Source organism: Mauremys mutica, chromosome 1 (assembly GCF_020497125.1).
Source record: "Mauremys mutica isolate MM-2020 ecotype Southern chromosome 1, ASM2049712v1, whole genome shotgun sequence".
In the NCBI taxonomy this organism is placed as follows: domain Eukaryota; kingdom Metazoa; phylum Chordata; order Testudines; family Geoemydidae; genus Mauremys; species Mauremys mutica.
In genome coordinates, this window is record NC_059072.1 from 122,294,766 (window position 1) to 122,320,819 (window position 26,054).

At 40.5% G+C, this 26,054-nt stretch overlaps 1 protein-coding gene across 4 annotated transcripts in view; it reads right to left on the bottom strand.

Moving 5' to 3' along the window:
* KRAS (KRAS proto-oncogene, GTPase) overlaps nt 1-26,054 on the bottom strand; it is a 42,464-nt gene that overhangs the window by 6,184 nt on the left and 10,226 nt on the right. Inside the window, exons 3-6 of one of the 4 annotated variants that reach the window (XM_044993722.1) lie at nt 22,419-22,597; nt 15,167-15,326; nt 6,196-6,281; nt 1,139-1,465 (exon numbers count right to left, since the gene is read on the bottom strand). In XM_044993722.1, coding sequence (XP_044849657.1) covers nt 1,441-1,465; nt 6,196-6,281; nt 15,167-15,326; nt 22,419-22,597 — 450 coding nt within the window. In that variant the 3' untranslated portion in view covers nt 1,139-1,440. Of the gene's footprint in view, nt 1-1,138; nt 1,466-6,157; nt 6,282-15,166; nt 15,327-22,418; nt 22,598-26,054 lie in introns of those variants that run through there. The other 3 variants (XM_044993716.1, XM_044993697.1, XM_044993707.1) reach the window with 3 other exon arrangements.

A 26,054-nucleotide genomic window follows, 5' to 3' on the forward strand; every position in this document is an offset into this window, starting at 1 on the left:
TGCTGCCTTTTCTTCAGTCACCTTCAGCATGTAGTTTTACTTTATTTAGCTTACTGTGTTTTAATGAAACATTGACTTTAAAGAAGTTTTACAAAAAATTAATCTCTAAAGACTTCAACACTGGGAAGGATTTGTACGGAAATCCAGCAATCTGTTAGAATTCTGCCACACAGCATCATCCAGTACCCTGGTCTAAAAAGTATATATGCAAAATACCACAGTGTATGGTTAAAACAGTAAGATGATAGTCTAGAAGTGTTTTTGATAGCTATACAACTAAGCAGCAGTCACCTTATTCTGTTCAGCCATGAGAAAATTCATTTAGTGTTCTATTCAGCTTAAGTCATTTTAAAAATTAAAAACAGTCAGTGTCTGGAAGACTTCCTACTGGCCATACTCCAGAAGGGAGACAACTTAATTCACAGAGAGCCCAGCGTAGGATCATAAATCAGCTTCTATCCTGCATTCATACTAAGAAAATGACAGTATTTAGACATTGTTTAAGACTTAAAACAGTTGAACTGTTAAGTAGCTCTATGTCAAAATGCTCCTTTTTCCTATCAACTGGATTCTACCACAAACTTTTGGGGTTTTTTTGTTTGTTTGTTTTTGTTTTTTTAAGAGGACCTAAATCAACTTGTAGTACAAAAAGAAGGGTCTAATTGTAGTGTATACTTCCAACATGGGAGGGGGACACAATTACCATGCAATCATCATTTTTGGCTTGCAAATTTGCACACCTTTTGAGTTGGGTGGGAAGGCCATAAAATAAGTTTTGTTTACAGCCTGAAAACAATTAATGAACCCCTTAAAAGATTAAGTTGAAACATAGCTTCTATATTTGCATTTTTAATAAGACCATCAGTGCATCATCTCACTGCCTAATTTACAGTTAACTTTATGCTCAGATAGGCAATCAACGGTAAAATAATGCTACTGACTAACATTTTCAAGTAAGGTATCCTTTGTAGTTTTTACATTAGTTAAAACATTTTGTTCATCTGTCACAGACAAAACAAGCCAGATGCATGTAGGTGTCTCCTGCTTTATGGCATAACACCAAAGGAATTTTATCCTTCAGGACAGCATCAGCAGGTAGACATACCAAGCTTCCACAAGCTAGCTAATCCAAAACAATCATGATTTTTTTAAAATCTTTTATTTTTTTTAAAGTGTCCCATGATGGCCAAGAGGGGAAAATACATACACCAGGACAAGTTTCATGAAATAACAAATGTATTCTGGACCAACATTGCTGGGCTTGGTTGGCTGACAAGAAAGAAAGCACTTGACACTGCATTTAGTTGCAAACAATTGTATTGTGAGTTTTCCCAAGGTTCTGGATACCTGCTGAAAGGCTTCAGTCTTTGAGGACCATTCTCCTTGGATCTGCTTAGCCGGTCTGCTGCACAGTTAAGCTGTCCCAGAACAAGTGGAGTCTTACTGAGAGGAGAATAGGGTATGTCTATACAGCAAAAAACAAAACATAACCCACATACTCAGCAGCAAGTCTCAGTCTGGGTCTACAGATCTGGGCTCTCAGGGCTTTGGCTACAACACTAAAAACAGCTGTGCAGGCTGAAACCCACCATCCCTTGAAAGCCTGAGCCCAAACGTCAACATAGCTATTTTTAGTGCCATAGCAAGAGTCTGTAGAGGCAGGCTCTGAGACTCTCTGCTGGGGGAGGCAGGGGGCTTTTTTGCCATGTAGACATACTCTAAGAAAGGGCAGACTCCTTAGCAGGGTGGGTTATTTGTGCTACCATGATGATTCAGGTATTCGGCTACTGATGTGCCATCAGAGTTTATGAGCACATTTTCTCCAGATCAGCCTTCTAAATGCTAAGATCGCTAACGTGACTGATCACACCTCAAGAGCATATACGTGGAACTTATTTTCACTTAATGATCATGTTTCCCTGAACTGAGCTGGCATCCTAGGAGCTCCTCAAACCAAACAGGCTTGCCTCTCAGGCAATTTATATTCTGACTAAGCATTAGAGAGAATGGAACCAGTTGACCAGAAATTTGTCAAAAGGTTTCTCCTGATCTGGGGGAAGACTACTATTCTGGGAAACAAGTGAAGAGAGAAAGGATAGAGACGCATAGACGACGCATAGAAATGGATCCAAGAGTCTGAGGAGATTCTCAGTGGGAAGCAAACAAAGAAAACGAGATTCCAGCCTCTCTTTCCCAAGCAAGTCCACAGAGAGAAAAGGTCAACACAGCCCAAAATCTTTGCTTAGGAGTTAGGAGGGCGGCTTGGGTCTACTTCCAGACACATGCACAAAAGAAAGCTGCCCTTTCCAAAATACCAGAACTAAGCTTATACTTAGGAAGTAATCTCCAGAGTCTCTCTCTCCTGTATCCTAAGTGCAAAGGCGTGACTACTTTTCCCGGAAGAAAAGGCTTAGGGAAATACAACTGAATGCGTTTCTTTTAAAAAAGGGAGGGGGGGAGTCTAACCAGTTTGAAGTGAACAGCTATCATACAGAGCTCGGATAAGCTATTGTCCCACACCATGGCTAAACCCATAATGCCCAGTGAGCCATTTGAGAGGAGCAGACGACATTAGTGGAATATCTAAGCGACTCCTGAGGAACACCATTCAGGGTATTCTCAGCTAAAGGGACTAAGCCTATGTCAGCAAAATTTATGTCACTCAAGGGTCTGAATATTCCACCCCTTCCCGAATGACATAAGTTACACTGACATAAGAACTTCTCCCGCTGACACAGCTTCTTCTGCTTGCGGATGCAAGTTTTTTATGCTGATGGGAGAGCGCACTCCCATTGGCAGAGCGCGTCTTTCCCAGACGCGCTGCAGCAGCACATCTATCGATATTTCTAAAACTCTCCTGAGAAGGGAAGAATAGAAAACCTCATATTGTAACTCCAACAGCCAGCAAATAACTCATCTGGAAACAAGTCTGTGTGGAACTTTCTAGCAGTAAACTCCAAATTTAATACAAAGAAAACCTTTAAGCCAATATATTCCATAAAATATATCATATCTTTTTTGAGCAAAGCATAATTGCAGAATCCAGTCTAGGTAAGGAGAGTCATTTATCCCTCAAATCTTCCGGAAGCATATATAGCCTGTGCAGATTTATCAAAAAATCCAGGTGTGAGGAGTGATGAAGGTGCTCTGCATGATCTGCTAGACTGAAAGATGGAGCAAAAGGGAATCCTGAACAAAGTGAATAAAACTACACAACCATGTTATTTTCAATCTTCTTTAAAGACTTTATTCCTTAGCAGGTACTGGGGGTCAACTCAGACACTAAGTCGTAAGTGTGACGTTGCAGTCTACATGATTTAATAAAAATTTGATAATGAGTGAATATAATGTAACTGGAATATGCTTCATGCAAAAGGTCTCTTGTAAGGTATCATTACAAAGCTTATTATCTACTGAGTGTATAAATGTACCACTCTTGTATCTGAAACTAGAAATATGAAATATAACTCTGAGGGCCTATTGTAATTATGTATTAATGGTGGTTTAGAATCTTGATGACTCCCATTAGCCAGGACAATTGTCTGCAGATGGGTGTATTTTACCTGTAAGTCTTCCTGTATACATGTGTGCTGGCAAGTGGGCAATGAAGTCTTGCAGTGACATGTGATCATGTCACCTGAACTGGAATCCATCTTTAACCTGGTGTCTTTCCATTGAGAAGGAGGGGGTGGGAACCCAGAGAGGGACAAGGGATTCCCGCCTTATGCAAAAGATATATAAAGGGGTGGAACAGAACAAAGAGGAGAGAGGAGCCATCACGAAGAATTCCCCAGCTACCACCTGAGCTGGAACAAGAGCTGTACCAGGGGAAAGAATTGTGCCAAAGCCTGGAAGGTGTCCAGTCTGAGGAAAAAAATCTTACTGAAGCATCTCTAAGGGTGAGATTATCTGTATTCAATTTGATTAGACATAGATTTGCACATTTTATTTTGCTTCGTGACTGTCTGTATTTAATAAAATCACTTTTTACTTATTAATTGACCTACAGTAATGTACTAATACCTGGGGGGAGCAAACAGCCGTGCATCTCTCTCTATCAGTGTTATAGAGGGTGAACAATTTACGAGTTTACCCTACTTGAGCTTTATACAGAGTAAAATGGATTTATTTGGGTTTAGATCCCATTGGGAGTTGGTCATCTGAGTGTTAAAGACAAGCACACTTCTGTGAGCTGCTTTCAGGTAAACCTGCAGCTTTGGGGCAAGTAATTCAGACCCTGGGTCTTTGTTGGAGCAGACGGGAGTGTCTGGTTCAGCAAGACGGGGGGCTGGGTCCTGAGTTGGCAGGGAAGGCAGGGGTAGAAGTAGTCTTGGCACATCAGGTGGCAGCTTCCAAGGGGGTTTCTGTGATCCAACCCATCACAATAAGATACTTCTCCCTTCTCTGAACAGTGACCCACCAAAGCATTTATAGAAGTTTGTGAAAGGATAGTGCCAAGCAATGAAGAGACTTTTACTAAGAGACCAGTATTGACCCTTAGGGAACCTTCCTCAAAGCCTTTATAGAACTCCTGGGAGGAGTTCAAAGTCCACCAGTAAGATTTAGATTCAAACATTTTACAGGCCAGAGGAAAAGGAACTGGGGAACTCACTGACATCCCTTTCCTCAGGAAGTCTTCAAGTACTACTTCCACCTAATCCCACGGCTATCCAAGGGAAGGCTTCTTTCCCCTGTACATGAACTGAATGGGCTGGCTTTGTCAGTCACAGCCAGAGGAACTGCCCACAGCCACTATCTCATTATGCCAATATTTTGGAGAGAACTCCTATGCAGCTTGGTTTTGTCTTTCATAGCCATCACTTCAACCACTAACTCATTCCAATGAGATTGTGGATTTTTTTCCCTCCTCGGATAAGATAAAATGCTCATGATCCCAATGGCAAAGCACAACTGCCAAGAGCCACAGTTGGGGTGGAGTTTCTCTTTTTCCTTAGCTTTCACGGCTTTGAACCCAAATGACAGTCCAACTCCACTACCTTCATGCATGTTGTTCTGAGTGAGACAAAAATCAAACTGGCAAAGACAAAGGTGGGGTTCTAGAGAGTGGGCAGCGAGTGGTCATCATTCGGCCTGTCAAGTGAGTGAAGAGGAATCACCCAAGATCTGCACTGCTGCACCCAGAGCAACAGAACTAATGGAATGGAAATGGGTACAGGGAGCTCTTTTGAGGGTCTGGTGAAACAGTGCTAGAAACAGACTGAATGCATTACTTCTTGATGACATGCTATGTCTTGAATGTTATCTTTTCTTCATTTCTCATAGCTTTCTCTCTTCCCATTTTGCTTTGGTTCTTAGTTCTTCTAACATAAACCAGAAAATATGAAACACTGTTTTATATGATTAATATAGCTATATATTGTACTTACATTTGTATTTTCTCTTATTTCTTTACAAAAGTTTCTCTTCCTTTTTACAACAAAGATATTTAAAAGATAAAAATCATCCTTCCCTCTCTCCCATCCTAATCAGTTGTCTGATGAAATCTGATGGTATTACAACTGGCACAAGGGAGGAAAGAATTCAGATGCATTTCCTGAAGTGATTAAGTGGAAGACAGAGGTGCTCTGAGGACAGGCTTGGGACCCAAGAACTCCTGTGTTCTAATTCCCATGTAGATACCATCTATTTATCACACTGAGCAAAGCATTTAACTTCAGTTTCTTCATCTGAAAATGTAGACAGTTGAAGAGAGAGAATCAGCTATTTGTAAAGCAATTTGAAGATCTATCCCTGGCCTTCACTACTGTGGAATCTACAAATTTTTCCTCAGAACACTCCCCATGAAGTTGGCACATATCATGATACCCATTTTACAGACAATGGAAGCACGGAGATTAAGTAGCTTGCCCAAGGTCAGAGTATGGAGCTCCTCCTACCCATTTGTCAAAAATCACAAAACAGAACAGACCAATAGCTAGTAAGGTATTGTTTAAAAAAATACTCTATTGCTAGGAAACCAAAGCTCAAAACTAAATGTTAATAAAGGAAAATAGAAGTTTGATTAATTTTGTACTTAATATTTTGAAATTATATAATTACTACTGAGAAGCCATAAGATATCTGATTTACGTGAAACTGATTATCAGCTTTTCTGCCCAAAATTAATTTGCAAAACTTACCCTATTACAAAACTTACCCTGTTACATTACAAGACATTTTTTAATTTTCACGCACCCTGGAGTCTTTTCTTCTTTGCTGATTTTTTTCACTCTGTACTGTCGAATCTCTCGCACCAATGTATAAAAAGCATCCTCCACTCTCTGCATTGTAAAACACAACTCCTTAAAATCTGCTTTATTGACAAAATCTGATGTACTGGGACATCCATCGCAGAAAAAACACTGAAAGTATGAGCTTTACTTGAGAAATGTAGGTATATGGAGCACAAGTAATTCTAAGGGCTGTGTTCATGTTCAGTCTGCAGACGGAAAGCAAGAGCCTGCCTATCAGAGGAAGGGAGGAGCACCATGTCTATACTGTCTCAGACAGATCCCGTGGCTCCATGTTCTTTAATTGATGCTCTATACTGGAGTTATCCCTGTCTTGTTTTAAAGGTTAGTTTTAAGACTTATTTCTATACCCAATTTTGCTAGGGAAAACATGTGTCATTTATGCATTTTTTTAAAAACATCTTTAGAGAGTGGTAAGTTTGGCTTGATAACTGTTATTATAACTAACAAGAACAAGTTAGAGGCAGACTTAAAATCAAGAAGTAGGATCTGGGTGATGCAAAGCCACTATGCTGCTTTGTGCTTAAAGCCCTTCAACCTTTTTATAGGAAGACAGAAATTTGCCAAAACAGGATATGGACCAATTTGTTGTGGGGGATGAGGGAGTTATCAACATTATTTATTGCTCAGATAAAGTTGCATATCATATTAGGATTGTGAATGTTTTAATGCACAATGTAAGTACAGTAGCTTTGGAACTAAGAAGGGAGCATGTTTTTATTTAAGGTTCCTCAGTCACCTATTCCAGTCTTTTGGAATTATTTAGGCAGGCAGATCTACACCTCTAATTTGGGGCCTTTGCATTCTTTGGTCAAGTGGGTAGCTACTGTCTACTCTTTAAAGCAGCAAGATTTGCCCTCATGTAGATCTCTACATGAGAGCTTTACATCAGGGAAGGTTATGCTACATATTTCAAGAACAGATACAAAGAAACATCTACTCATATGGGCAATATTTAACTCAATGCTGTATTGTTAAATTTTTAAAGTGACCACAGGTTGGTGGTAGTGTTTGTTTGGTGGGGTGGAAGGGGAAGGGGAGTGAGTGAGTGTTGTTTTTTAAATGGAACTCATTTGCCAGCCAAGGTACAAATACTGTTAGCCCTAATTTTATCAGAAGAATATCTCTGGATGAAACACAGAGTCTCCCTTTAAAATAATGTGCCTTGAATTAAATGTTCTGTTTCTAAAATAATGAGTCAACAATTTACACCACACCAGAAATAACATGCATATTATCGCTCGTAAGTTATTTCTCCAAAGTAGAGAAATAGCAAGTTCTGTTACAGATTGTAGGATGAAAAGTTCATAAGTTACCACAAAAAGCAGCTCTAGTCTACACTGTCTGAGCCAGATCCAGGCAATTGCTATGGTACCTTTGCAACATGGTGGTGCAGCGGCTGTAAAGCTGGCCACATCAGCCAGAAAAGGAATCCCCTATCATGAGGGCAATCTGAGTAGCACAGCCACAACAGACAACTCTATAGCACCCACCCACTCTCTCTTACAGCTCTGTGTTTAGGGCATTGTGAGAATACGCCATCTCTTCAACAATAAAAGAAAAACTGGGAGAAAACCTGAGATAACTAACCAGTTGAAAGACAGAAAGGTGTATCAGCAACCCAAAGTTGCCAAATGGCTATTTCAGAGAACTGCAGGTGATTGGCTCTGCCAAATTTAAAGGCCCGCAGAAAGATCTACTGAAATCTACGGCACTGGAGCCCAAAATGTCTGGCCCCAGGACTGGGTAAACAAACAGGTAAGCCACCTTTTTGTTTACCCTCTCCTGGAGCCAACCATTTTGGGTGAGCCTTTAAATTTGGCAGAGCCAATCAGCTGCAGCTCTACCTACCTCCTCAGGTCCTGCGCTGATCACAGCTCTTCCAGCTCCAAGGATCAGGGCATCTGCTTTCCGTAAACAAGTTTAACTTGAGTTGAGAAGAACACATTACATCGGTTTACCTCAACTTCAATCTACTTTGGCTAATGCACACAGTCTGCCCCTATAATTTTTATAATTACATTTTTACAACCTTTATGTAAGAATGATTAAATTGTCTAAAAGCATATCTATGCACGGTGTGTGCAACTGAGATCAGAGAGAATCCCAGGAAACAAAAATAAATCTAATATTTACTGATATTGCTATTAACTCTAATTTGCTATATACGATGCCACAGGAGATCACATTTAAAATTAATCATTCAAAAGTCTGAGTTTGCTATCTGAAGGTTTCTCTGAACAACAGCCATCTGATCCTGAAGATGAAACACTGTACTTTTGTTTGTGTGTTTATGGATAAATAAAATAAAATTAAGCTCAAGAAATAAAATCTACCCTCTTCAGAAGAGGGGGAGCTTAAATTCATATCCACAAAATACTGACGGCCTGACAATTCTTACATTTAAAAATCTAATAGTCTGTAGAAGAACATTTACAAAAAATGTAAGCCAAGTAAAGCTCATATTTTCATGTTTTCCTGGGAGGTCGGGGAGGGGGGGGCATCTTATTCACACAGAGAGAATAAATAGTGATCAGCTGCAGTGTGCCAGAACACATGCTGTGCAGAAATCAAGACACTTAGGGTTTACTGTTTTGCAGAAGAAATATGAAATTTGATTCTGTAGCTGTGATATCAGAAATAAGACAATGCGCCTTAATTTGACTTCATAATGCCAATGTCCCCATCACCAATATCAGGAGGTGTGATTTTGCGTTAGCGATGCAGAGAGAAAAGAAGTTGCTACGACCGCCACCAAGAACATAACATTAGGACTCTAGTTAACAGGAGTCATACTAGAAAGAACATCTTTTAACAAGAGATATTTGCTAGTTTAACTAGTGTGACAATCTACACAAGGGACAATTTTTAAAGAGTCAGTCACCACAGTGAGATGTTTAAAAAAAGCAACTAATACTTTTTAAAAAAAAAACCTTTGCATTACTGTTTCTCTTTTAGGCTCACTTCATAAAGTTAATAAATTGATGGTAATTCAAGGTCATAGTGGCACCACCAGAAAGTAAAAAGAATAGCCCTTTTCAGTATGTCAACACTTTTCTTTAAGCAATTACAAAATTAAATATATTACATGCTCTTTAATGGAGAAGTTCATATGTCTGTAGAGTACTGGTCTACTTTAAAAACGTTAAAGGCCCATGACACACAAGACCTTGCAGCACAGTGTACTTGAGATGTTGTTGTAGACTCCTTGTACATAGCCAGATGGCTAGTTTAAAATGTGACTATTTACAAAAATAAAAGGCTATCTGAACATAGGCCAGAACGCCTACAGTATATTCATATATTGTCCTTTTGCAAATAATACTTAAGAACATCTAGTCCAGGGTGAATAAAAATTATTTTTAAAAAAAACCTAAAAATTGGATTTTTATTTAAACTGATATTTTTAATTTAAAATAAATACAAGTTTATTTTTTAAAAATAAACCTATTTAAAATTAAATTTGAAATTAACAACCTAGCTTTAGGCCTTCACTTAATAAAATCATTTAACTAAACAAAAAAATATTAAAACAGTACATGTTTGCTGTCAAGTTTTAAAGAAAGTAAAACCAATGAATTGATGGAAGTCACTGGCTAAGCACTTGGAATCAGAGTTTGCTGAAGTGCTTAGTCAGCTTCCGACACCAGCAGCCTCTTCTGAAGGTGCAGAGAGACTATTTTCATCATGTCAGTTATTCAGTTCACTTACTAGTTCATTCAAAGTTAAAAAAATCAACTGGGAGTTGAAAAAGCAACAAAGCTCGTTTTCTCTCTTCTAGTGTATCAATAAAACAATGTATGATAGGGTGTGAGCACTACTCATTCTAAAATCTTAAAGGACATGACTGAAAACAATCTGTTCAATTCATTAACTACATATATCTCCTTTGTTTAATAAATCAATTTTAAATGCAAAATACTTAAACTTTTTCTTATTAATGTATCCAGCACATTTAAGGTAGTTTTATTTAATTAATTTTTTTTAATGTCCATCCAAGTAGATCTTGACACAAAACACAAGGAAAAATTAACCATTCACCATTTTCCAACGTAATAAAAAAATGTAAAAATTGAGAATCTGAGTGTCAGTTAAGCTATATAAATGCTTAAATAAATACATATAGATACAGTGTATCCTCCTGGCTAACAAAAAGAAAAAAAAATAGTGTAAAGGCTCTACGTAGTTGTAAATCAACATGTTTTAATGGTTACCAACAGATGACCATCAATTTTTCTTCAGAAAAATAACTAGAAAGAACAAATGCAAACCAAGATTAAAATCAACTATTTAACTGGTTTCCTGTTTGTGGATTTAAATCATGGTTCAAACTGGTGATTTGAATCACTAATTTAAATCACCCACCCTGCAAACTGAAAGAATTAGTGAGTACTTTTGATCTTAATCTCTCTAGGCCACAGCTGCTTATCTGTAATATGGTGATAAATAATGCACCCTCATTTTACAGGTGTATTGTAAAATTCATAAATATTTGTGAAGCACTCAGAAGGTATAGTGACGAGTGCCATAAGAAGCCCATGAGAAAATGAATAATTTGATCTTCAGACGTGTATAGCAAATAAGGCCCAGGGCCACAAATTTAACAATGAAGATAAAACAAAATATTAAACAGCTATTCATTAAGTGACAACCATCCATCCTGCGCACTGAGTAAGGCATGGGCCTTTGGGAAAAATAGAATACATGATCATGTAATTAAAGATTTTCTCAAAATGCATACACACCAGGGGGACAAATTAAGGTTCCACAGGCAACCTTAATTCTGCAATCTCCTAACGTATGAGTGTTTGACTTTGCAGCCTTAATCGCGTTCTTTTAATAGTGTTTTGATGTTTTGTTGTGTGTGATTTCCAAGGTTTTTTTAAAAAAGCAAATTAAACAAAAAATATGGCATGTATACCCTGGCACCTATATGGGTCATAGGCAGAGTTAGAACCTTTAGATCCACCACACAGACATCTGCCACTTAGCAGTAGTACGATGTCATCTTCTTTGTGGACCAGCAGTAGAGGGCAATGAGATACCCCTTTTGCCAGTGGATTTCCCAGATATGTGCTGACAGCAAAGGAACAGCAAGACTCAGGAATCTTAGGCGCCATTCCAGGAATATCACTGACACAAAGGCCACCATCTCCCAAATTTCAAGTCCCTACTCCAAAGCATGGGGTGTTTTGAGCTTTACAAATATATGCTCACTAGACTTTTTTTTTTTATATAAAGACATGACCAAAACAATGTATTTTGCCCTAGCCTAATTCTCAGAAATGTCTGAACTACTTGGCTGAAATTTCCCCTCAAAAAACACCAACCTGAGACAGACACCAGGCATGGAAAATTTTAGCTGGATAGTTGAAGTTGGAAAAAATTACAAGCAACTGAAAACAGGGCCTTAAGGGAAGTGTGGGGCAACCTTAATAGGTCATGCTACCAGTCCCTCATAATAAAATATAATGGCTGCACACTTTACATAAATAAGGTACCATTATTTTACATAGATCTTTGGCATGATATCTGCAAATAGCAAATTGGTTCAAGTAACAATTTTTTATATTTAAGTTTTTTTATTTCTACAGCCCTGACAGTGAGAACTGTACAAGTGGAGTCCTGTAAATGGAGCACCACTTACTTCACTAGAACTCCCAGTATGAGCTGGGGTTCATCTATGTGGGACTTATGTGTTCATACAACAGGCAGTTAAAATAAAAAAAATGAGTAGTCAGTCATTTATATCAACTCTCCAATAAAATGTTTTCAAAATGTGTCTAAATATGCATTCTCCACAATAAATCAAGCCTTTTGTGGCTAGTGTTACAATTCAAGGAATTCTCACCCATACATACACCCTCACCCACACTCTCCTTTTAATCAAATACTATTATGGGAGTTGGAAGAGAAATTAAGTAACACAGAAGGAAAACGTACAACCCTAGGTTCAAACACATTTTGGGCTCAGTCCTGAAGTTACTCTTTGTGCATCTCCTATAAAAGGTAAAAAAGTACTTGCAATGGTTGCAAAATCTAGCCTTAAACAAAAATCATCCCTAGTTTAAAGAGGTGCAACTCCTTTTGATTTCACTAGGAGCTGCTTCCTCATATGCCAAGGCTGAATTGATTCTACGAGGTAAGACAAACACACAGAAAACTAAATACAGAGGCCAAGATGTTAGTTATGTTATTTATGGATGTCAGATTTATTTGATACAGAAGGCCAATTTTTTTTATTTAATTTTTTTAATTATGGTCCATGAACAAGGATATAAATTATGGAGCCAATCCTCCTGCAGAACTCCTGCTGATTTTAATGTGAAGTTGGCACAAAAATAGAGAATGTGACCTTTCTGCAGTAACTAAATCTTCAGTTTTTTGTTAAGTACCTTATTGTCACATTCAATATCACTTTGAAAAAATATGCACACCTTTATCACCATTCTTATTCCTGCTCTTCCCTACCCTCCTTTCAAAAAAATCTCTCCTTCTCGCTCTCTGGCCATCTCTATATAGTATTTGTACTGATTTAAACTAAACTGGTACCAAAAACTAAAGTGGAGAATTAATGCAACCCCCTAGTATGGACAATGTTATATCACCATAAAGGTTTATACCTGCTGCTGCAACAAAAACTGTGCATGGACAAGCCCTTTGTCTCTCCCCTCTCTGCTCCACTCTACATTTTTTTCCCCTTCAGAAGCTCCCAGCTCCCCTAGGGCTTCACATTCAGCCTCTTCCCTCATTCTATCTGCTAAAATAGTCAGCAATTAGTTAATGTTGAAGCATCATCATTGACCATTAGAGCAAATGCACCAATGAGATTAAGAGAGGGGTGGGACATTTCTACCTCATTGTTTCAGGCTTTCTGCAGCCTCTAAAAGACATCACTTCATCACTTACAGTCTGTTCATGTTTGAAAGGTAGTCTTTGCAACCACTAGGCCTAAAAATCTCTCCTAAATGAAAGCTTAACTTCTAGACAGTCTGAATATTTCACGTGGGCTAGATGTGGCCTAGAGGCTATATGTTTGACACCCCTCATTTTAAAAGAGTTATTTTGAGAGAGAATGTCTCTCTCCCCCTCTTTCTCTCACACACACACAATCATTAAAGGTAGCATCTTGGTAAAATTAAAGACAATGTTCTTCATCCAGTTCCCTTTTTACAATATTTTCTGTGTTTGAGAGCACATCATTGTGGTTCCATAAAAAGGTACTTAATCTATAATGATATTGTTGATTTACCAAAAATAAAAAACAAAAAACTAATGATTCAATTCCTAGAAGGCAAGATTTTCAAGAGTGATTAGCTATTTTGCATCCTAAATTTCTGTGCTTCAAATTCAAGACACCTTTACAGAAGCCTTATTTCCCCAAGGATTTATGCTCAGGGCCTCTTTAAAACATCTCACATGAATACTCAAAATGTAAGCACCCAAAAATCAGTAGTATCTGAACAAGATTTTCAAATGTGACAATGGAAGAGATGACAATTTCATCTGTGTTTAATCAGGCTGGTATACTGCCTTTTAAAATCTACATGAAGGTTGGGCATAAGCTCTTTAAAAGTCTCCTATTAAGAGGTAAAAAATCAAATACCAAATAGATTTGTGACAATTCTTAAACTAAATTTTAAGCAAAGATAAAACTGCACAGACTTTTGAATGGTGATTGAACAAGCAATTTTGTATCAGGCAAGCATGAAAAGAAAATCGGATAAGCACGAAAAGAAATCAAAGAATAGGTACATTAATTATGTTTCTGTTTTGAAATGTATTCCTAAGAAGTCATTTCAAATATGTTAGCAATGGATTCTATAAAAGCTATCTTGGAAAGGGAAAGGGGAGGTAGATTTCTATAACAAAGATCATTGTTTAAGAAAGTTAAACAAAAAATTACAACACTAAATGATAGTACAGAATTAATAGTCCAAAGCAATATTTGTTTGCTGTTTATTTCCTAATTTTTCCATTTTTGTCCTACCTAGTGTCTTGTTAATGAGACACACGCAGGACCTCCCAGACAGAAACACTGTAACGTTTATCGTTTTTCAGCCAGTTTGTATGCCACTTGGCTTATTTAAGACACTTTTAGTTTACCCTCTAGTCCTAAAGTTTTATGACTTTGGAATCTTCCTTGACATAGGTTTATGCTCCAAATATTACTGCACATCCAATTTAGAACTCCTGAATTTTCTTCTCAGTGACTTTTACTCTCTATTTAGAGGTTGTGAGAGTTAGTCTATTAGGTTAAAGATGGTCAGAAAACTGGGTAGTAGTAGCAAAACAGCATAATTTGCATTAATCTGGACATTCTGTGGATGTGTAAAATGCATAATTTATACATGGATTTCCAAAGGAGTTCTACCCACTGGTGTAGGCATGAATCCACCACCTGGGCAGTGTGCAGCAACATTCCCCTTTGAGACAGCTTCTTTCCTTCAATAGCCCTATTCTGATTCTAAGCATAAATTACACTTTTTTGCTAGCCAAGAACGAGAACTCAGAACTCTGGTTAATTGTCTGACTGCTGAACACTTTCACTAAGAAAGTGATTCATGTCCTTCACTCCCTGTTATTTATTTATTTATTTTTATAAAGTGAAACAGACTCTCAAACTACTAAAAAAATCAAGTAAAACTTGAAGAAATATGCTATTGCTTAGTAGCTGAATGCAACAGAGGCCCCGGGTCTCATTCCTTAAGTCTGAACTATTGCAATGCACCATTGATCAGTGAATGAGAACCAGTTGTCTGGGAGACCAAAGAATGGCAAAAGACCACAAATTTTCCTCTAGAGAAATACGCATTAATACCAAATTTTGGCAGTTGCTGGAGTTTTGAATGCTCGGGTACTTTCAAGATTCAGTTCTTGAAATTCTGCTTGTGTGTTTTTGTTTTGAACTTTACCTGTCTTGTTTTTGCTGATGTTTCAATGAAAGGAATTCCATAACTTCGTGCTAAGTCCTGAGCTTGTTTTGTATCTACTGTTCTGGAAGGTAAGTCACATTTGTTTCCTACTAGCACCATGGGGACATCTTCAGAATCTTTAACTCTTTTTATTTGTTCCCTAAAATAAAATGGAGAGATTTCATTTCAATACTTTTAGTAGTGTTAATACAGTGGAATTTTAGGGGAGGAAACAAAATGCAGTTAGACATTTCTATTATTTCCAAATGGGTCAACACTACATCATAGTTTCCTTTTATATGGCATGTACATTTGAAACTTTTCAGTAACAGTTAAAACTAGGAGATACTACTGCCTTTCCCCCCAGATTTAGCATTTCAACCTAAAAGGAGAGCATAAATATTGGTCACATGATCATCATTGATAGCAGTGGGACTCCGAGAGCTAAAAATTACATGAGTCCAGATTCCATTTACACTACACCTGCTTTACTTTTATCCCCATTTTAGTGTCCTTTCACACTGTCAGAGCAGCATAAAGGGCCTTTGTGTGGATGAGAATCAGGCTCAGATAGTGCTCTTGTTATATTCCCCAGGGACTTTGTCCCATTTAGCCAAAACTCCTTCTCCTGTCTGGTGGAGTAGTGCAATAGTGAAGCCATAAAAGTCTACCTTCATTTTACAATATTTGAGCTCTTTACCTGAAGAGATTAACAAAACAGCAGAATCAAAACTCAATTATTCGGTAGGAAAAGATCGCCAAATACGTGTCAAGGTCCTATTTACTAGGGTTCTTAACTGTAAATGAGGTGTGATGACTTTTGTGAGCAATGGCAAGGTTTATGAGGAAACTGTCCCCTCCTTCCCACTCCTCTTCTTGGCCAGGCAATGTGAGCAAGTAATTTGTTTCTAAGGCTGGCATCAGAGGCATAGTTGATTTGCTCCTCTTCTAAGGGCTTGCCTACACTTGCGGTGGCATGTAGGGTACACACAACTACACACTGCAGTGAAAAGCAGGCTGCGTCCATGCTGACGTGTAGATACATGTGGCAGTTAAAGGGTCTGGAGGGGAGAGGCACGGGGAGTCCTTCGCTGCAGCCCTGGGCAAAGCGTCCACCCCACCCTCCCTGCCAGAGCCTTTCCCCGTTGCCCAGGCAGAGCCTTTTTCCTCCACCCTGCAAGTGGCACCCACCCACTCCCCTGCCAACACTTTCCATGCTGCCCTGCACCACACCACACCCACCAGAGCCTCTCTCTACAGTACCACCCCCTCGCCGAGACTTTCCTACCGCCCCGTGCACAGCACAGCATTCACCACCACCAGAATCTTTCCCCGCTGCCCAAGCCTTTCACTGTGACAGGAAAAGGCTCCAGCAGCAGGACACTACACTAACAATAACAGTGCAGATGTGGGACGCATTGCTTGGGCATGTAAAGAACTGTATACAGTACAGACCCTAATGTTCTGGCGTGTGTGTACTCCACTCGCCTAAGCAATGCCCCACCATCTATACTGCTATTTATCTCTGTACTAGCTGTGCATGCAGTCTGTACTCTACATAACACCATAAGCGTAGACACAACATTAGTGTCTCAATTTACTGTCTTCCCACATTTAGAAAACATGCAAGGTTCTCAAGAATTAAGATCAATGTTTTATTGTACAGCTTTTTTGCTGACTTGATTATACTGCCTGACATCCTTTTGCACATACTATCTCAGCTTTTTTAACCAATACAATACTATTAAAAAACCCACAATAGCTGGCATGTATTAAGATCAGTACTGCTGACATCTATGCTAGAGGGGGTGATTTTAAGATTTGTCTCTTTACATCATTGATTTATATTTCTCTGAGAGACTCTCTTTAGTAAGCGGATCCCTCTTTCAAATACTATTTAGAATGCATCTTTCAAATACTGGATTAAAACTATTTGGCGGGACAATGATGTTGCTGAAAGAATCTCCATAGATAATGCCAATCAGTAATTTAATTTGTTTCCCACCCACAGAGTCTGGAAGTTTACTCCTTAATTAACATAGCTATGGTTTCTTATCTTTCTAGGTATTTAGTTCTGTGAACCTTCAATCTCAGTTCACAAGCTCATTCACTAATGTGTGAACATATCAGTACTAATGCCAGAATTCAACCCTTAATGTTCTGTGGGGAGAGGTTGTATAACAAGGAAACTTCTTACATAATTACAGTTGTGCTCTCTGCAAGAAGGGTTTAAAAGCCATACCGTATAACTCAAAATACGGAAAGCTGGACAAAAACAACACTATGTTCCTTTTACTGTTAAAGCAAATATAAAAATAAGTTTGCTATAACCACACAGGAAGTCCTCTGGACTGGTGGTTGAAGCATGAAGGGACATATGACTCTTTAGCGCATCTGGCACGTAAATATGTTGCAACCACAGCTACAACAGTGCCATGCAAATGCCAGTTCTCACTTTCAGGTGACATTGTGAACAAGAAGTGGGCAGCATTATCTCCTGCAAATTGTAACCAACCTTGTTTGTCTGAGTGATTGGCTGAACACAATGTAGGACTGAGTGGACTTGCAGGCTCTAAAGCAGGCCTGCACAACATGCGGCCCGCGTGGGGTGAGTAGGTGGGCTCACTGTGTGGCCCATGGGGGGTGAGTAGGCAAGTGGTGGGTGAGGAAGGGGGGCTGAAGAGGGGGGTGGGCAGTGGCGGGGGGAGCTGAGCAGGCGAGCGGGCGGGCAGTGGCGGGGGCTGAGCAGGCGAGCGAGGAGTCAGTGGCTGACCTGTTCTACTGATCTGGTCTGGCTCCCATCCCCTCTCCAAGGGTTGCAGCTGTCTGGAGGTGCTATAACATATTACCACGGTTCAATACTGCTGTTTTGGTGGGGCAGCGCTGGGAAAGGAGGGTTTGTTTCTGCGGGGCAGGCGGCGCTGGGGGAGGGTGTTGTGTTTCGGGGGGGGCTTGGCGGCGCTGCGGGGGTGGTGGGGGAAGGGTCAGCCCTCAGCTGTTTTCTTTGGAGTAATATGGCCCTCGGCGCTTTACGAGTTGTGCAGGCCTGCTCTAAAAAGTTTCAAATTGTTTTATTTTTGAATGCAGGGTTGTTGTTTTTTTTACATAATTCTACATTTGTAAGTTCAACTTTCATGATAAAGAGATTACACGACAGTAATTGTATGAGATGAATTGAAAAATAATTTTTTTGTTTTTTACAGTGCAAGTATTTGTAATAAAAAATAAATATAAAGTGAGCACGATACACTTTGTATTCTCTGTTGTAATTGAAATTACACCTCTACCTCGATATAACGCTGTCCTTGGGAGCCAAAAAAATCTTACCGTGTTATAGGTGAAATAGCGTTACATCGAACTTGCTTTGATCCACCGGAGTGTGCAGCCCCGCGCCCCGTCCCCGGAGCACTGCTTTACCACGTTATATCTGAATTTGTGTTATACCGGGTGGCATTATATCGGGTTAGAGGTGTACTATACATCCAAAAATATTTAAAATAAATGGTATTTTATTGTTGTTCAACAGCGCGATTAATCATGATTAATTTTTTTAATCGCCTGACAGCTCTATATTTTTTTCCATGTGCCTTGCCTCCCCTCTCCCCCAATATGGGCTTGCTAGTTATATAACCCACAAGATTAGGTTGCTTAATGCACTGTATGTGGGACTAAATAGAGGCAATTATTAAAATGAATCTAGTACAAGAGGTGAACTTAGAATGTCATGGCCTTGTTTCACATTGGGAGCACATTACTCTAGTGCTCTGGGATCTGCACTGGCTTCCAGTATGTTCCCAGGTTGAATTCCAGGTGGTGATAATTTATTAAGTCACAAAAGCGTTGAGACTTAAGTTCCCGCTAAGCTGCATGGCCGTGCAGCTGCCTATTAAGCCCCACACAGGGGCTCAGGGCCATGGCAGGGAGAGGCGCCCCTCCCGCAGCCCCAACACAGACCTGCCCCGGCCTTGCCGCGCTCGAAGGAGAGGCGCCCCTCCCTTGGCTCCAACTCATCCCCGGCACGGACCTGCCATGCCCAGGGAAGAAGCCTCCCTTTCCCCCCAGCCCAGGTGCTGCTGTGGAGAGAAAGAGAGAGCTGGGGGGAGTCCTCTCTCCCCACTGTAACCCCTGGGCAGCCTGCACCCCAAACCCCTCCTCTCCAGCCCCACCCCAGAGCCTGCACCCCCAGCTGGACACTCCCCTCCCCACACACACACACCCCAACCCTGAGCCCTTCATCCCCAGCCCCACCTTGGAGCCCTCACCCCCTGCACCCCAATCCTCTGCCCCAGCCCTGAGGGCCCTCCTCCCCGCCACACACACAAACCTCTTGGACCCACCACCACCACATGAATAAAATTCATTCCACACGTGCGTAGGTAAAATTAAAGGGAACTCTAGTTGAGATTGCCACTCTCTGAGGCCAAATTCCCACAGTTAAGATCAATGGAAGATGGAGGCATGAGAGCTGAAAATCCTCACTCGAAATGGAAGGGAGCGCCTCGCAAGGTGTTCTCTGGAAACGGTCCTGAATTTGGAAGTGAGCCCCGCTCCAAAGTCCAAATCTGTTAATCTTTTTCTTCAGGGTACAGACGAATAGTTACCCTAATTTGTGTTTATTTTAATTATCCTTATATTAGCAGCATGGATCTTTGTTTGCGTCACTATTGGAAAAGTTGTTCTTTATATTTTGTAATATATTTATGGCATGGGCAACTTTTTAAAGGTTTTTAATACATAAATAGCCACTATAATCAGGAAAGTCATATACATATCATTAAGTCATAATAGATAACTAGGGCTAAGATTTTCAAAGTATACTTAAAATTTGGTGTCTAATTTGAAAAAACCTAAGACCCCTAGGCGCCATCCATACGTCCTGCTATGTCAGGGGTGGGCAAACTATGGCCCGCGGGCCACATCCAGCCCGCAGGACTGTCCTGCCCAGCCCCCAAGCTCCTGGCCCAGGAGGCTAGCCCCTAGCCCCTCCTCTGCTTTCCCCCCTCCCCTGCAGCCTCAGCTCACTTGCTCTGCCGCCGGCGCAGTGCTCTGGACAGCGGGGCTGTGAGCTCCTGGGGCAGCGCAGCTGCAGAGCCTGGCCTGACCCGGTGCTCTGTGCTGCGTGGCGGCAGTGGTGGCATGGCCCGGCTCCAGCTAGGCGGCGTTGCTGTAGCATCACCAGTCACCGGTGCTCCAGGCAGCATGGTAAGGGGGCACGGAGCAGGGTGGGTTGGATAGAAGGCAGGGGAGTTCAGGGGGCGGGGGTGTAGCTAGGGTTCAGGGGGGAACAGGGGGTTGAATGGGGGCAGGGGTCCTGGGGGGGCAGGAAGGAGGGAGGGTTGGATGGGGCGGCAGGGGGCAGACAGGGAGAAGGGGTGGTTGGATAGAGCTGGGGGGCTGTCATGAATGAAAGGAGGGATTGGATGGGGCAGCGGGGATCCAGGAGCGGTCAGGGGACAGGGAGCAGGTGTGTGTGGATGGGGCAGGAGTACCGGGGGGAGGGGGCAGATAGGAGGTGGGGGCAGGCCACGACCCCTCCCCTAACTGGCCCTCAATACAATTTCTGAAACCCAATGCAGCCCTCAGGCCAAAAAGTTTGCCCGCTCCTGTGCTATACAGTGACAGATAAGAGCCACAGAGATGGGTTTTTTGGTTCACGCCATGGATCACCATCTCTTTTCATACTTCACACATAGAGCACAACTACTCCACTTTAACTCCAAGAGGGTCTGCTATGGCCTCAGAGTGGGATTTGCCCAAGAGATACAAATCACCTCCATTCATCTCAACAGGATGTTAACGTTGAAATCTCCTAATTTCCAGTTTTACATTTTATTTACCTTTCAAAATTGCCCAACTTCTTGACCTTCCAGGAGGCTTCAGCCATCCCCCTTCTACCTACTCAAAACCCTGCGTAATGCTCCAAGCGTAAGTAGCAAATTGGAAATATTGTGGCTGAGTGACTAAAGGATTGATTAGTATATATTTAATGGCCTATCAACTGCAATAGCAGCTTTGAAACCCTGCTTATAATATTTACTCCTGGGGGGGATTCTGCACCACTGTACATGTGCAGAATTCATGTCTGGCACAGATTTTTTTTTTTTTTTTTAAAACCACACAGAAAATACATTCTGCCTGAGAAGTGCTGCAGTTCCGCCTTTTGCCCACCAGAGGCCAATGTGGAGCCAGAAGAGCCAGCAGCATGAACACAACTGGCTGTTCTGGCACCACAGCAGCCTCTGGTGGGCAAAAGGCAGAACTGCAGCACTTCTCAGGCAGAAAATATTTTCTGTGGTAAAAAAAATTCTGTGCCAGACATGAATTCTGCACCGCTGTGCATGTGCAGAATTCGTTTTCTGCGGGGGAAGAAAGTTCAGAATTCCCACAGGAGTAGAAGTTCATCACAGCATCCTGCCCATGGAGCCAGGTTAGGACAAAGAGTGGAACACATGGGGCTTCTGTGGGGTCACAGACTGGGGTTCAGAATGGCAAGTGGGGGGGGAGGGGGACTGGGGCACAAGCTCAGAAGCTAGTGGGGTGATAGCACTGAGCCAGGGGTTGAATGGGAGTGGGGGTGCAAGACCACATGGGGATAGGGAGGGGGCTGCAGAGACCTGGGGATGGGTGGGTGCAGGAACAGATGTGCCTGACTGAATGGGAAAAACTTGGGATCAGCCAGGGTCTGCACATGGGAGGCTCCCCAACTCCTTAACAATCCCTCCCCTAAAAAACCCAACTTGTTCCATACTTCTCCCACCCACACCCAACAACCCTCCACAATCACTCCAGGCTCCTTCCCCCTCTCCCTCAGCTACTCTGTTACCCTTGACTCCCCCAAGACTTTGCACTGCTTCTGAGGGGTGTGGGAAATACATTTCTGTATTGTAGTGTAAATGAATCACTCAAAGTTCTGTTTCAATATGCCTAAGTCAGGAATCTATTTGTCAAAAAATAAATAATACCACCACCACCAGAATCCTTTTTTTGGTCTGTATTGTTACAGACATACTTGCTGACAGGTATTTTGAAGTAAATTACTAAAATAACTGAAACTGGCATGATATTTTGACAAATAAAATATGCAGAATTTTTAATTTTTTGGTGCAGAATTCCCCAGGAGTAATATATTATTCCACAACTAACTAAACTGTAGAAAACAAACCCATCTTTTGGTATGAGGGAGTGCAAGCAAGCTTTTCTCTCTCTTGAGAGTCACCAAGATTATAATTTAACTTTTTTTAAAAATGCTTACCTATAATGGTGAATATCTTCAAATGACTTTGTATTATTTATGGCAAATACACATAGGAATCCCTCCCCTGTTCTCATGTATTGGTCCCTCATTGCACTGTACTCTTCTTGACCTGCTGTATCAAGAATATCCAAGAGACAGGTTTCTCCATCAATTACTACTTGTTTCCTGTAGGAATCCTGAGAAGAGAGAAGAAAAAAAAAATCTTTAAATTAAACATGGCAAACTTTGACCTATAACTCCACTTAACAAATGATCTCAAAATTCTTTTAAAAATTAAGCAAGACTCCACATCCCTGAGTCAGGTATTAGCCACCCCTTTTTACAGATAGGCAAACTGAGGCACAGAAGATAAATTACATGATCAAGGTTATACAGCAAACCAACAGCAAAGTGTAGAATAGACCCAGGAATTTAGATTTTCATTCCCCTGCTCCAGCTGCTAGACTCTGCCTCCATAATCTTAAGCATATAATGTTTTCTAAAGAACATCAGTTGCAAGTGGCAGTCCTGTTTTCTTTGCCCTGTAGATAACTGTAATTTGGACACAGTTCCAGATCAGAAGTTCAGTGGTTGCATTTTTCATCAACACCAGGGTTCCAGAAATATGCAACCCATGGTTTTTCTGGGTCTAATTTACCTTAAGTCTAGCCACTTTGTGAACAATCAAATCAGGCATTTCATCTTCACACCATGGATATTTTCAGGAAACATCCATGAACCATGTCCAATACTGTGACAACAACACACAAACTAGACAGATGTAAATAAACAGTTTACAAACATTTGCAATCCCTAAATTTACACCAATGAAGGAGGAAGAATAGATTTAAGAATGAATTCAAGAGCCTAACATTTAGCATTGGGGACAAGAAGTCTATTTTCTACCACTAAGCAGCCTGAAACACGAAAACTAGAATAACCAGTAATTTGAAGACATTTTGATACTAAACTTTGAAAAACTTAAACTATGGCTACACTAGGGAGCTTACAGCAGCACAGATGATCAGTAAAGCTGAGCCACTGTAAGCTCTCTAGTGTAGCTGCTCTAAGCCGACAGGAGAGAGCTCTCCCATTGACTTAATTACTCCAGCCCTCTTCTTTTTACCTTTATGTCACTTGCTAGGTGTCATTCATTTTGTTCTTAGCGTTTTTGATTTTGTCCCTACATGCTTGTGCTATACCAGGGATCGGCAACCTTTGGCACACAGCTCACCAGGGTAAGCACCCTGGCGGGCTGGGATGGTTTGTTTACCTGCCCCAACCGCAGATTCGGCCAATCGCAGATCCCTCTGGCCGCAGTTCACCACTCCAGGCCAATGGGAACAGCGGGAAGCTGCGCAGCCGGAGGGATGTGCTGGCTGTGGCTTCTCGCAGCCCCCATTGGCCTGGAGTGGCGAACAGTGGCCAGTAGGAGCCACGATCGGCCGAATCTGTGGTTGGGGCAGGTAAACAAACCATCCCAGCCCGCCAGGGTTCTTACTCTGGAGAACCGCGTGCCAAAAGTTGCCGATCCCTGTGCTATACTTTCGTACTCTCTTAGCAATTTATCCATGTTTCCACTTTTTGTAAGATTTCTTTTTGATTTTCAGATCTTTAAAGAGCTCCTGAAGGAGCCATATTGGTTTCTTACTACTCTTCCTATCTTTCCATTGCAATGGGATAGTTTGCTGCTGTGCCTTTACTATTGTCTCCTTGAGAAACTGCCAGCTCTCCTGAACTTAGATTTCCTTCCCAGGGGACCTTACCTTCTGAGTTTATTAAAGGTTCAGTGATAGTATAAGTGAGCACATTACTTTTGTATACAAACTGCTATGTTTCTGTAAATATTATATGCATTATCTAGCACTACAGAATACTAAAACAGAGGCATGATAGATCCATGGAAAGTGCAAACAATGTTTTTCTCAGAAATCTAAATGAGTCATGGGTACAATGATTCAGGAAGAAATGCCAGCATTACCTTTCAGATCCTTTTATTTTCCAGTTCTTGTTAATACTAACCAAAATTGAAAGCTTAAGCTATTGTGCTGTATTGAGCGCTTGTTCTGAATGAGGGGGAAAAAGTAACAGAGAGCCTCAGTTCTAGTTACAAGGGGTACAGACAGCTTGAAATCTAGCCAACTTTTAAAAAATAATTTCTAATAATTTAAATTATAAAAAATAATTTAATTTCTAATAATTTAAGTTAGTTTCAGGTATTACACCTGCTCCTGGTGCCCCCTACCAACTTTTACAGTTTTACATATGTTTTCCCATTTTAAAGTGTTTTTTTCTCTTCCCTGTTGCTGTGTGAACAACCAACACAAACGAGAGGGAAATGACTGTTTGTATAAGGCAAGGTAAATATTCTACACAGTCACAAAGTGCCAAATACACAAAGTGAACAAACTGGGGGGGGAAAAAGTCTCATCTCTTACTTATCTTGATCCTAGAAGATATTTGTAATAATACCACATAAAATAATTCAAGCTCAAATGTGACTTTAAGTTAACTGAGTGTCCCTTTAAGATAAAGTTCACCTCTCACATCACTTTGGAAATATTTATTTTGCTTAAGTGCAATGTAAAGTGCCAAAGTAAGTAGTAGTATATCAACTTTAAAAAAAATACATTAGCATTGTTTAAATATTGATAAAGTTGCAACAAACCTACAAGCCCCGGGAAATTTAAAGTTAAGGTTAACACTTTTTTCCTGTTGTGGAATGTTAAAAAGACTTCCAGAGTCCAATGTTCAGTTCCCATTAAACTGAAAGGCAGAGCTGCCATATTTTTCCGTTAGTTTCACCACCAAGCTAATGATAAAGCACCAGCCCCACCTTTGGCTCTGTACTGATCAAATCAAAAGAAAAAAAATCCTTAGTTCTTTCTGTATTCATTTGGACTTTTACTTGAGAAACCATCATTCGTGATGAGCAAATGTGCATGTGTCAGTCCTTCATATCTCCCTACCTCTCCAAAGGAGGCAAAAAACTGCATAGCTGAGCTATACCAAAATTAAAAAAAACCACACTCTTATTTCAAAGAGAAGGTAGATAAGGTAACATCTTTTATTGAACCAACTTCTGGTGAAAGGTACAAGATTTTGAACTACAGAGAATTCTTCTTCAGGTCAAGGGAAAGAAACTTTCCAGACCTGAAGAACTCTTTAGTTCAAAAGCTTGTACCTTCCACCAACAGAAGTTGGTTCAATTAAAAAAAAAATACTCCCTTGCATAGCTGGTGTTTCTTATATTCTGGGACCAACATAGCTACACCATCACTCTTAATTTAAGCAATGAACGTCAAGGAAAATAGCTCAGCCATTTTTTTTCCAGTTTAAAAAAAAAACTATTATTTTAATGTAAACTTTATAGTCCCTGAAATAGGGGGGTTTCTAATGAAGATACTGACAGTTAGAAATGTAAGTTATACTGACAACTGGTTCAGCTAGAGTTTTCTACTTCATCTGTTACATTAAGATTTCCAAATTCCATACACCTGCATCATAAAACTTATACTCCAACAGTATTCTTCCTACAAGAACTCTTTTAATATTGACTAGATTTTTGTAGAAAGTTTGAAAAAAAGTGTTTATTCAAATCTGATCAGTTTCCAATTTCATGTACAAGCGTAGGAAACCCACCACTCTCAGGGC